The sequence below is a fragment of the Bos indicus genome, chromosome 11 (assembly GCF_029378745.1).
Source record: "Bos indicus isolate NIAB-ARS_2022 breed Sahiwal x Tharparkar chromosome 11, NIAB-ARS_B.indTharparkar_mat_pri_1.0, whole genome shotgun sequence".
Classification (NCBI taxonomy): Eukaryota; Metazoa; Chordata; class Mammalia; order Artiodactyla; family Bovidae; genus Bos; species Bos indicus.
The window spans coordinates 7,119,630-7,131,817 of NC_091770.1; the positions used below are offsets into that span (position 1 = coordinate 7,119,630).

The 12,188-nt window shown below is 44.0% G+C and overlaps 1 protein-coding gene across 1 annotated transcript in view; it reads left to right on the forward strand.

The window, feature by feature from the left end:
• Positions 1–824: 824 nt before the first annotated feature.
• IL18RAP (interleukin 18 receptor accessory protein) overlaps positions 825–12,188 on the forward strand; it is a 30,470-nt gene continuing 19,106 nt past the window's right edge. The window contains exons 1-4 of the mRNA XM_019969838.2: positions 825–1,145; positions 6,578–6,748; positions 7,547–7,868; positions 8,294–8,477. Coding sequence (XP_019825397.2) covers positions 6,676–6,748; positions 7,547–7,868; positions 8,294–8,477 — 579 coding nt within the window. The 5' untranslated portion in view covers positions 825–1,145; positions 6,578–6,675. The remainder of the gene's footprint in view (positions 1,146–6,577; positions 6,749–7,546; positions 7,869–8,293; positions 8,478–12,188) is intronic.

The following is a 12,188-nucleotide window of genomic DNA, read 5'->3' on the forward strand; positions in this document are numbered from 1 at the left end:
TTGCATTTTACATCATCCTCTAGATAAATGTAGAAAAAGCCCTGGAGCATTCAGATGCTCAATGAATCAGCCTTATCTTGAGGAAGGATGGTTTCTAGGCTTAACCAAGAAGCTTAATCAAAACTCTTTCTGACCAGGGTGCTCTCAGAGAGTCCTCAGGTTCTTATTAAGTGATTTTATTTGTTCTATGAAAGGAACAGTAATATTCTTAATTGGGATTTCCCAGGTGGCTCAGTGGTTAAATAATCCGCCTACCAACGTAAGAGATGAAGGAGACGCAAATTTGGTCGCTAGGTCGGGAAGATCCCCTGGAGTAGGAAACCACTCCAGTATACTTGCCTGGGAAACCCCACGGACAGAAGAGACTGGTGGGCCACAGACCATTGGATCACCAAGAGTCGGACACAACTGAGCAACTGAGCACACGCCACACGGGCTGTTCTTAATTATATGTTATATTTTGAATCTTTCCTTAATAAAAATAGGCACCAAAAAACCTTGGTGATTTTAGACTTTAAATTCATTTCCATGTCTATATAAATAAATTATTGTTTCAAATAAATGTTGATAGAGTTTTTTTTTTCTTTTGCAGAATTAAAAAAGTTAATCACAAGAGAAGCTTTAGATTATATCATAAAGGCTACATTTTGGGGAGTTTTACAAAACAAAATAGAAAAACCCAAAACCCACAGTTGAGAAATTGAGTTGAATGCTAATAATCTGTACAGGAAATTCCTGTAAAGGAAGTAGGCTTACTCACTCTTTCAACTAAACCTAACCGCAAACCTCATCTAGTCAAGGAGGTTGGTCTGGAGAGAATTTTAGATGCTTCATCTTTCGGTCATTTCCTTCTACTGATAGAGGCAGTTCATTTGATTTTTCTCTTTATGATCATGAATTTGACAATGTCAATGGTCATTTTCCTTTAGTAAAAGATTTTCCTTTTTTTTTCTCTCCAGTTTTAGCTTATTATTTCTAAACTTATGTGAGTTAAATGTATCTCTCTGGGCAGGATGACATACTGTATTCCTCTTTCAAAATGGATATGCTCACATTTCTTCATCAGACAGAAAAGCCGGCAGTCACTGAAATAAAGCCTTGAAGTTCCTTCCTCCTTTTCAGTGGCTTAAGGACAGGAAGTACAGGTAAGACATATTTTTCACTAGAAGTACATTTTTTTCCACTAGATTTCCTAACCAGCAAATATAAGTTGAGAAAAGAACTTGAAACATTTTCAGGATGGGTTGCTAATGCAGTTCCTTTTCCTAAACTATTTTATACTGATAGGTGTGGTATTGAACTAGCAAATTTTATACCTCTCTATATATGGAGGCTTCACGTTTTTAAAAAACTTGTGGTTACCAAATAAGCCTTTCTATAAAGCTTCAAGTATGTTGTGGGAAAGCTGGAGAGTAGAGGGATTTAAGGTGGTTGCTGAATTTCAATGCTTGTCTTGACTTGACCACCTTAAGATCTCTGAGAGTGTGAGCTACACTCTTTAAAATAAATTATTTGTTTGGCTGCACCAGGTTCTAGTTGTGGCACATGAATGAGATCTTTAGTTGCAGCATGTGGGATCTAGTTCCCTAGCCTAGATCAATGCCAGGGATTGGCCTGTGGGATTGAATCCCAGGCCCCCTGCTTTGGGAGCTCAGCGTCTTAGCCACTGGATCCAGCTATACTCTTGACCTTCTGTAATTCCTAGACAATGGTATATAAAGCTACCATGGATTATGTGAGAACCATAATTATAGTAGTTGAATTAAATGGTTGCTATTACACCAGATCAGATGTCTACATGTACCTGTGTTCTCTGTGTATAGTCACCGATGATCCCGCGGGAAATTGTCTTTGACGGTGGGATTCCCCTACTTGAGTTTCAGATTCTTTGTTGATGCCTGCCTTTCCTCTTCTTATTCTCCCACCAAAAGCCTGGATCAGCAAAAGAATAGTTCATCATCAACCAAAGATATTGAAAGCGTAGTCTTGACCAACTGATTGGGCAGAGGGGAGGGATCGTCAACCTCTGACAAAGGAAATATGGAAAGCAGGTATGGAAGCTGTTTTGGAGAAGAGACCATTCAGATACTTGAAGTCACCCTGTGACTCTCATTTCCACTTAAAAATTTTATTTATTTGGCTGTGCCAGGTCTTAGTGGCAGCTTGCAGGATTCCTAGTGTGGCATACAGACTCCTACTTAGTTGAGGCATGTGGGATCTGGTTCCCTGACTAGGAATGGAACCCAGGCCTTCTGTATTGGGAGCATACAGTCTTAGCCACTGGACAACCAGGGAAGCCCCCTCTCATCTGCTCCTCTGAGATGATGACATATGGTGATAGGAAAATTAGAGTCTCTGAGACCCTCTTCATATGGACACAAATTGCTCTTCTAATATTTCTAAGATGTGCAATTATCATTAATAGTGGGGTCCACTCTTCAAGCAATGTGAGCCTTGGTTGTCCATCAGTAAAACCAGAAAGACAACAGCCACCTTCCCAAGTGTGAGCAGAAAGTATGTAAAAGGTCAGGACCCCATTAGATTCAGAGCTCCCTGGCTATTGTTTTACTCCTGTTTTATGAACAGACTTGCAGCCTGGTTTGGTTAAGTTGCTCAGTGCATGATAAATGTTTGATAAAGGCATCTTGGATAATTCCTTATGATTCTTGGAAGTGTTTTGGTGATGGTGGAATGGAAGGCATCTCATAGAAACTAAAAGATCTCAAAAAGGTAGATGTTGACAAACAAAACCCATTGAGTTATCCCACACGGATGGGGTTTCCAGAATGGACCAGCTCTCACCTTCAGTTCACGGCAGTGCTGGCAATAACTGCCATGCCCTTGCACAGACCCACCTCCCCAGGCTCTATTCTTGCCCTTGAGCAGGACTGCCCCGGGACGCTGTCTGGGTCACGGTGACGTCCCTGACACTTGTTTGTTTTTTCGTTTATTTATTTTTGGTTGCACTGGGTCTTCACTGTTTCACGCAGGCTTTTCTCTAGTTGCGATGAGCAGCGGCTCCTCTTCATCGCGGTGCACAGGCTTCTCACTGTGGTGGCTTCTCTTGTTGCCAGCATAGGCTCTAGGCTCGTGGGCTCAGTAATTGTAGCACACAAGCTTAGTTGCTCCACAGCATGTAGGATCTTCCCAGACCAGGGATAGAAACCCTGTCCCCTGCATTGACAGGTGGATTCCTGTCCACTTTACCACCAGGGAAGTCCCCTGACACTTGTTTATAATATAGAGCCCAATGTTCTTCTCTTTGAGAATCTGATTTAATATGGTTTGAAGAGCTCAGACATCTGAATTTGTAACAAGCATTCTGGGTGATTCTCATAATGGAGATCATTTGAGAAACGCAATCCCAGAGACAAAGGCATAGCCTAGGGACAGTCCCAGGCAGCCTGAGGTCCTATGCCAGCAAGTGAGCTTGTCATGGACAGAACATCTGTCCACTCAAGATTTGGATGGGAATTTCTGAGGACTGGAGACTTACAGGTGTCGTGGTAGCCGATTTTCTATGATTGGTCATTGGTCATTCAATCATGGAACCATGGAATGTTAGAGCTGAGATAATCTTAGAAATCATAGAGTCTCATGATTTCCCCAGTCAGGGAGCTTTAAAAAAAAAAAGGATGTTTCCCAGCCAAATCCCCAGAAGTTTGAGTCCCCTAGCTCTAAGGTGAAAGAACAGCTATTACAGTCCAAATAGTTTATTTTGCAAATAAAAAATCCCGAAATGCAGAAGGAGGCTAAGTGTCTTAGCTAGAGTCACACAGCAAGTTAAGTGTCGATATCGATTTGTTTTGGCTCCTGAATTCTTCTGCATTTATTTGGACAATAGAATTGATTATGATTTATGCACGAAGATTTGTCCTAGGCTGTGCAGCCTGCGAGACAGGCTCAGTTCCTGCCAGCATGGAGCTTTGATTCTAGTTAGGGGGAAAGTCTCTAAAACAAGATGTTTTTCAGACAATAATGAGTGCTAAGACAAAGCAATCCAACACGCAAGTAAAAAGAGAGATGGCTGCTGGCTGGGGCAGTGGGGAAGAGGGAGGGAGGTAGACCACTTGATCATGCTGCAAGTGGTCAGTGGAGGTCTCTCTGGGGACGAAGCACAAGATAAGTCATGAGGGAGCCATATTAGGTCATACAGGGTTTGGCGTCTGATGCTTTGGAATGGACTCTTTATCTCATGGATGGAGGTCTGGTGAGGTTATCAGCACAGAAGTTACATTCTCAGGCCTGTTGTCTAGGCAGATGCTTCTAGGACTTATTTCCAGGCAGTGACTGGAGATGGAGATATTGTCCCTTCAGTGGCTTTGTGGGCAAAGGAAAGGCAAACAGAGGTGGGAGGCAGACTGCATCTTGAAAGGCAGTTACTTATCCTGCCCTATTCCTTGATTACAATCTTGGTAAGAAGATAAGAAGAGCCACCTCTCACCCCCACATTGTTACCACTGGGGAAAAGTGAGGCGGTGACTCTGGTCCCCGTCCCTGGCCCCCTAGGTCTTCCACCATCTTGTGAAGCCGTTTCTTCTCTGAACACGCCCTCCTCTCAGCGGATCAGCTGCCGGGTGGAAACATCCTGACTTCGGGTCCCACCTGGGCAAACGGATCTGGAGGGACCTCCCACTGTATATGACCCTGTTCACCTCCATCCAAGATAATGTCTCTGTGGTTTTCTGGGTTTGCCTCTTCCTGCCTCCTCAGAGAAGTTGGTGCATGCTCTCTCTCCTCACCCTCACTTGCATTTGGCCTGCTCCCCCTCCCACTCCTTCTCCTCCAAGGTGGAATGAAGTCAGCACAGGAGGAGACATTTCCTTGTCCTGTCTCCTGTGCACAGGGTAGCCTGGGGAGGGTGTGGCTTGCCCCACTCCCCACCTTTCTTTCTGACTCCCTCGTCCCGGTCACCCTAGGCCCTCCACACTTGCGGGTCTGATGGGCCATGGCCAAGCCGCACAGAAGCTGTCCAGTACTGCTTGTGCCCAGCTTCTCTGTGGCTTTTACCGTCAATACTGAGTCTTTCCTCCAAACTTCCTCTGTGCTTCAGGTCAGGGTGGTCTCTGTGTTCTGTTTCCCTGACATGGGTAGCCCCTTCGGCCATATGAGAACGCTGAGAAGGTGTCACTTATGAACCAGGAAAAGAGGCCTCACAGAAGGTGATCCTGCTGGTGCCTCGATCTTGGACTTTCCAGACCCCAGAATTTTGAGAAAGATGTTTCTCTTGGGTATATCACCCGGTCTTTGGTTTTCTGTTATGGCAATCTGAATGGCAAGAATACACGGAAGACCTGTGCCAAATAGGCCTTAATGACCAGGATAACCACGATGGTGTGATTACTCACTTAGAGCCAGACATCCTGGAGTGTGAAGTCAAGTGGTCCTTAGGAAGCATCACTACAAACAAAGCTAGTGGAATGATGGAATTTCAGCTGAGCTATGTCAAATCCTAAAAGATGATGCTGTTTGAGTGCTGCGCTTAACATGCCAGCAAATTTGGAAAACTCAGCAGTGGCCACAGGACTGAAAAACACCAGTTTTCATTCCAATCCCAAAGAAGGGCAATGTCTTCGAAGAACGTTCAAACTACCTCACAAACCATGGGGTCACAAAGAGTTGGACATGACTGAGCGACTGAACAACAACCTGAATGGACCCGGGTATGCACCCAGCAACCTCATCTCTCCTCTCTTTCAAATGGTTTGAAGCGTCCAACAGCCACTCTATCAACAAGATGGACAAAACCACCGTGAACACAGTCCAGGGTCTGACATTCTACCCTGGGTGACCTTCTTTCCCTTTCAGACTTCAGAGAATCCTTAGAAATGCCACCCAGCAACAATGCTCCCTGTTTCACTTGGGGCACAAGTCAAACATCCTCTGTTCTCTAGCATCTATTACAAACCAGCAAAGCACAGACATTCTCATTTATACACATGAGCTACAGGCCTAGCTTCCCTAACAAGAATCTGGCATCTTCACTCAACTTGGGTCATCTTTTCAGGAAAACTTTCTCTTAACTCTTTCTAAGCTGCTCATGAAAATATATGTGATTAGAAGTGAAGTCAAAGTCGCTCAGTCGTGTCTGACTCTGCAACTCCATGGACTGTAACCTGCTAGGCTCCTCTGTCCATGGGATTCTCCAGGCACGAGTACTGGAGTGGGTTGCCATTGCCTTCTCCAGGGGATCTTCTCGACCCAGGGATCAAACCCAGGTCTCCTGCATGGCAGGCAGATTCTTTACTGTCTGAGCCACCAGAGAAGCCTGAAAATATACATATTTGGTGAGAAACTTAAGAAAAGAAAAAAAAAAAGTATTCCAGGGAGAAATAGCATCAAAAGAACACACTGTACAGAGTATAAATTCAAGCAGGACCCAGAGTCGGAGATGCCCTTCCGCCTTCAGTTGAGTAAGAAGTGACATACGCAGGACTGCCACACACCGCTGAAAACACCACTTGAGTGCAGGCATGTGAGGGCTCTTGGGTAGGACCTGCCCTTTCAAAGCTTCCTGTGTGACTTGCGTTTTGATCGCTGGTTCCAATTTCTTCATTTCCCATTTCTTGATTTACAGAAATGAAGAGGATTCTCAGGGTGGAGCTCTGAGGGGCAATGTCCTCTACTCTGACCACAGAACCAATGTCCTGAGGCGATGACAGGGACCCAGGGAGAATGAGGCTCTCTTTGGGCTGGATACTTCTTTGGCTTGTCGCACGAGGGAGAATTAGAGGATTGAATACTCCAGGTAGGGGGTTTTCACTTTTCCTGCTGACCCTGTGAGTCTTATGTTCCAAGTTAAAAGTGACAGATATTCTGTAATACATGAGAAAATGATATAATTATACAGAGCACTTCCTTTCTGCGGTTAAAATGGGGGTGACGTGTTTGGGGAGACATGATTGGGCTGAACAGCTTTGAGTTGATCCCAAGCATTGATGGGGAGCCCAGTTACCCTCTCTGAGTGTTCAGCGGATGCAACTGAAGAGGAATTACAGGTGGGTTGGCCATCTCTAACAGGAAACCTCCATTACTATTAGTGATGCTGAAGACCAGTGGAAGGGAATTAGACCTGAACTTCTTTTCCTCACAAAATGGGAAATAATAAGAAGAAAGACCCATGGGAGCTTAATTCTTTGTGAAACCATATACTCTTTGGAAATATAAGTTAGAGTGTATTCTTTTTTTTAAATTACAACTTTCAATATTTATTTAACAGAATAGGCAATTTTCCAGTCACTGTTTAAAGACAGAGTTGCTTTTTTTTTTATTGGAATGTAATTGCTTTACAATATTGTGTGCGTTTCTGCTTTACAACACCGCAAATCAGCCATATGTACACACATATCCCCTCCCTCTTGGACTTCCCTCCTACCTCCCACCCCACCCCTCTAGGTCATCACAGAGCACCGAGCTGAGCTTCCTGGGCTGTGCAACTGTTTCCCGCTCTATATCTATTTTATTCTTTATAGTGTATATGCACCAGCGCTATAGAGTTTCACCTTCTAATGTGTTTCTGGGTTGTTTTGCTTATTGTGGTTTCCAGATTGCATCACTGAAAAGCCACTTAGAACATACTCTGCAAGGTGTGGAGAGGAGTTTGTCTTGTTTTGTGATTTGCCAGAGCCACAGAAATCCCACTTCTACCACGGAAGTCAACTCTCACCCACCCGAGCTTCTGAATACCTGCCCTGTAGTGGCAGTAAGAACCTATCTGATGTCCAGTGGTACCTACAGCCTCAGAATGGAGACCCAGCAGTAGAAATCACTCAGAATGCTCCTCAGGTCATCCAGGAGAAGAGCAACCTTCATTTTCTGAGCACGGGGATAAATCATGCCGGGTTATATATTTGTAGACCTAGGATGAGGTAATGTCTCAAGTGCATTTCTCTCTGCAAACATCTCCACGTCCTTTACTATCTGAATATAGCGGCTGTGTTCATGTTGTTGTTCAGTCGCTAAATCGTGTCCGACTCTTTGTGACCCCATGGACTGCAGCACGCCAGGCTTCCCTGTCCTTCACTATCTCCCAGAGTTTCCTCAAATTTATGTCCATTGAGTCGGTGATGCCATCTAACCATCTCATCCACTGTCTTCCCCCTTCTCCTCCTGCCTTCAATCTTTCCCGGCATCAGGGTCTTTTTTCCAATGAGTCAGCTCTTCCCATCAGGTGGTCACAGTATTGGAGCTTCAGCTTCAGCATCAGTCCTCCCAATGAATATTCAGGGTTGATTTCCCTTAGGACTGACTGGATTGACCTTCTGTGTTCATGGGACTTTATTAATTTCCCTAGGAGCCCCCAAGAGAATGCCTGCTGTGTCCGGATGATCTTGGAAGTTAAGCCCCAAACAAATATGTCCTGTGAGAGTTCTGTCTCACATAAGCAACACCTTCTTCTTGGTAGTGTGAGCTCCATTTACTGCCCAGGTCTCAGCCACCAAAGTGATGCACAAAGTCCAGAGGTGACCTGGTACCAGGTAAGAATGACTTCTCTGAATCTGATGCCAGAGTTTGTTTTTTTATGGTAATAGCTCCTTACGTACATTATAGAAGCATGGGTTTGAATCTGAGGTCTAGAGCAGGGGTCCCCAACCTCCAGAATCTAACGCCTGATGATCTGAGGAGGAGCTGATGTAATAATGATAGAGCTAAAGTGCACAATAAATGTAGTGTTTTTGAATCATCTCAAAACCACCCCCTCCCCCGACCCTGGTCCATGGAGAAACTGTCTTCTATGCAACCTGCCCCTGGTGCCGAAATATTGGGGACCACTGCTCCAGAACTTCCCAAAGCGTGGCCTCATGTCTACGGAAAAGACCTGACTTCCTAAAGCAGTCTATCCCCTAGCAGCCACAGAGTCTGATGTCCCAATCATTAGAACCACCCTCTTGATCAGTGCCAGAAAATCCTCTAAAACTCAAGTCCATGACATGGGAGGTTAAGACATAAACTTATGACCACTCGCTCATGCAGAAAACCTGATTTGTTCAACTTCACTGCCTTTGGAAAGCAAAGGGTATGGTTAAGGTGAAAGGTGCACCCAACAAGTGTGTCTTGAAGGGTTTCTAGAAGCAGCAGGAGACCAGAGTAGTTTCTGAAGAGGGCACATCTGGGCAGACCAGACAGCAAACACAAGGCCTCCCAGGGGACAGGTGTCTCGCACTGGTGAGTAGCGGGTGGGGGGAGGGCAGTGTTAAGCCAAAAAGGGAACAGGAACTAGGGAAAGACAAGTTCCCAAATGATTCTGAGTTAGGAACGACGTGTGAGTAAACTTCATGACAAAAACATTTCACATTTCCACTGAGTCTTACGGTTTCTCTGAGTCCTATCAGATACACAAATGCTGCATGAGCATCTCTTCTGATGGCAGTTGACCCCGGGGTGGCAGAATCTGGGAAGAGAGTTTAAATTGCCTCCTACACTTGTAATGCTTGTTTGAAGTTCAATACTTTGCTTTAAGAAAGCATGCGAAAGTTTAAATTCGACTTCCAAATATATCTGTTTATTAATGTAAAATCATTATTTCAAATTGCCACTGGTCAAATAATTTTTATGATTTCTTTAAAAAAATGTACTTATTTATTTGACCATACCGGGGCTTAGTTGTGGCCTATGGGATCTAGTTCCCTGACCAGTGATCAAACCCGGGCCTTCTGCATTGGGAGCACAAAGTTTTAGCCATTGAGCCACCAGGGAAGTCTCTACCTGTTGGCTTTTTGTATTCCCAGACTCAGCATCAGATACTCCTGGAGGTAAAATTATTGTGGGGTGAGATGCTATTTCCTCACTTGATTCTCTTGAGATTCAGTGACAACCAGTGTTATGGCCATTGTAGAAGTAAGTGAACAGGGAGGGTGAGTGTGTGTTTAAGGCCTCAATTTTATATTTTAAAGTGACACTGAAAACATACTGCCCCATTGAAATCCTAATTTAAGAAACACCTGACTACAAAGAGGTATCATTTCACACTGGTCACCATGGCCTTCATTAAAACGTCTACAAATAGAAACTGCTGAAGAGAATGTGGAGCAAAGGAAACCCTCCGACACTGGGGATGGGAATGTGAAGTCGGTGCAGCACTATAGGCAGTGCATGGAGGTTCCTCAGAAGGAAAACAGAGTCGCCATACCATCTCGCAACCGCACTCCTGAGCACACGTGCAGACGAAACTCTAACTTGGAAAAATACGGGCATCCCAATGTTCACTGAAGCACTATTTACTATAGCCAAGGTATGGAAGTGTCCATCCAGTGAATGGATAAAGAAGATGTGGTGCACACACACACATGCACACAATACAATATTACTCAGTTGTAAAAAACAATGGAACATTGCCATTTGCAGGAACATGGGTGGACCTGGAGATTGTTACACTAAGTGAAGTAAGTCAGATAGAGAAAGACAAGCATCATATGATATCTCTTATATGTGGAATCTAAAATACGACAAAAACGAACTTATTGATGAAAAGGAAACAGATTCCCAGACATAGAAAACAAACTTATGACTACCAAAGGAGAAAGGAGGGGAGGGGTAAATTAGGAGTTTGGGATTAGCAGATACAAATGACTATACATAAAATAGATAACAAGTTTCTACTGTATAGCACAAGGTCCTATAGTCAATATCCTGTAAAAAGCCATGATGGAAAAGAATAGGAAAAAGAGTATGTATATGTATATACTTCTGCTAAGTCGCTTCAGTTGTGTCCGACTCTGTGCAACCATAGATGGCAGCCCACCAGGCTCCCCCGTCCCTGGGATTCTCCAGGCAAGAACACTAGAGTGGGTTGCCATTTCCTTCTCCGATGCATGAAAATGAAAAGTGAAAGTGAAGTTGCTCAGTCGTGTCTGACTCTTTGCGACCACATGGACTACAGCCTACCAGGCTCCTCCGCCCATGGGATTTTCCAGGCCAGAGTACTGGAGTGGGTTGCCATTGCCTTCTCCATTATATGTATATACATGTGTGTGTGTGTGTGTGTGTGTGTGTGTGTATACAGATGACACCACCCTTATGGCAGAAAGTGAAGAACTAAAGAGCCTCTTGATGAAAGTGAAAGAGGAGCGTGAAAAAGTTGGCTTAGAGCTAAACATTCAGAAAACTAAGATCATGGCATCTGGTCCCATCAATTCATGGGAAATAGATGCGGAAACAATGGAAACAGTGAGAGATTTTATTAGTTCAGTTCAGTCACTCAGTTGTGTCTGACTCTTTGTGACCCCATGAACCACAGCATGCCAGGCCTCCCTGTCCATCACCAACTCCTGGAGCTTACTCAAACTCACGTCCATTGAGTCGGTGATGCCATCCAACCATCTCATCCTCTGTCATCCCCTACTCCTGCCACCTTCAATCTTTCCAAGCATCAGAGTCTTTTCAAATGAGTCAGTTCTTCGCATCAGGTAGCCAAAGTATTAGAGTTTCAGCTTCAGGATTGGTCCTTCCAGTAAATATTCAGGACTGATTTCCTTCATGATTGACTGGTTTGATCTCCTTGCTGTCCAAGGGACTCCCAAGAGTCTTCTCCAACACCACAGTTCAAAACCATCAATTCTTCAGTGCTCAGCTTTCTTTATAGTCCAACTCTTACATCCATACGTGTATAGTGTATGTGTGTGTGTGTGTGTGTGTGTGTGTGTGTGTAACTGTTTGCTGTACACCAGAAACTAACACAACATTATAAGTGAACATCCTTGAATCAAAAATAAAAAATTTCATAACCTCTAAATTGTAGTAAGTAAAGTCAGTGGTTCTGTTCATTATTTTCAGTTCTCTCTTAAGAACAAAGCTTCCCACAGTTCAAATGAATCCGTCATCTGGGGTGATCAACATCTTACTATGTCAAGGTGGCTGTTCCCAGTCCTGGAAAGTAAGCTTGTCCCCAGTTATTTAAGTTGAAAATGCATTTGAAGTTTCAATGTTCGTGTCCCTGAAATGAAAGCTTTGTTGCTTTCTGGTAAGCACAATCCACAGGGTAGTTGACAGCTTTCTGTATAAACCACTCTTACGAACGAAACCCTAACACCGTGTGACATGCACAAAAGGAAGTTTTATTTCTTCTCTGGCTTGGCTTCAAAGGTCAGGATGTGTTCAGTGGTGATGTAGCATCTGTCTTAAAAGCAGGCAAACAATGACTGTTGTTAAAATTGTATCTTTTTTTAAAGTTTTTATTTTGTATTGAAGAA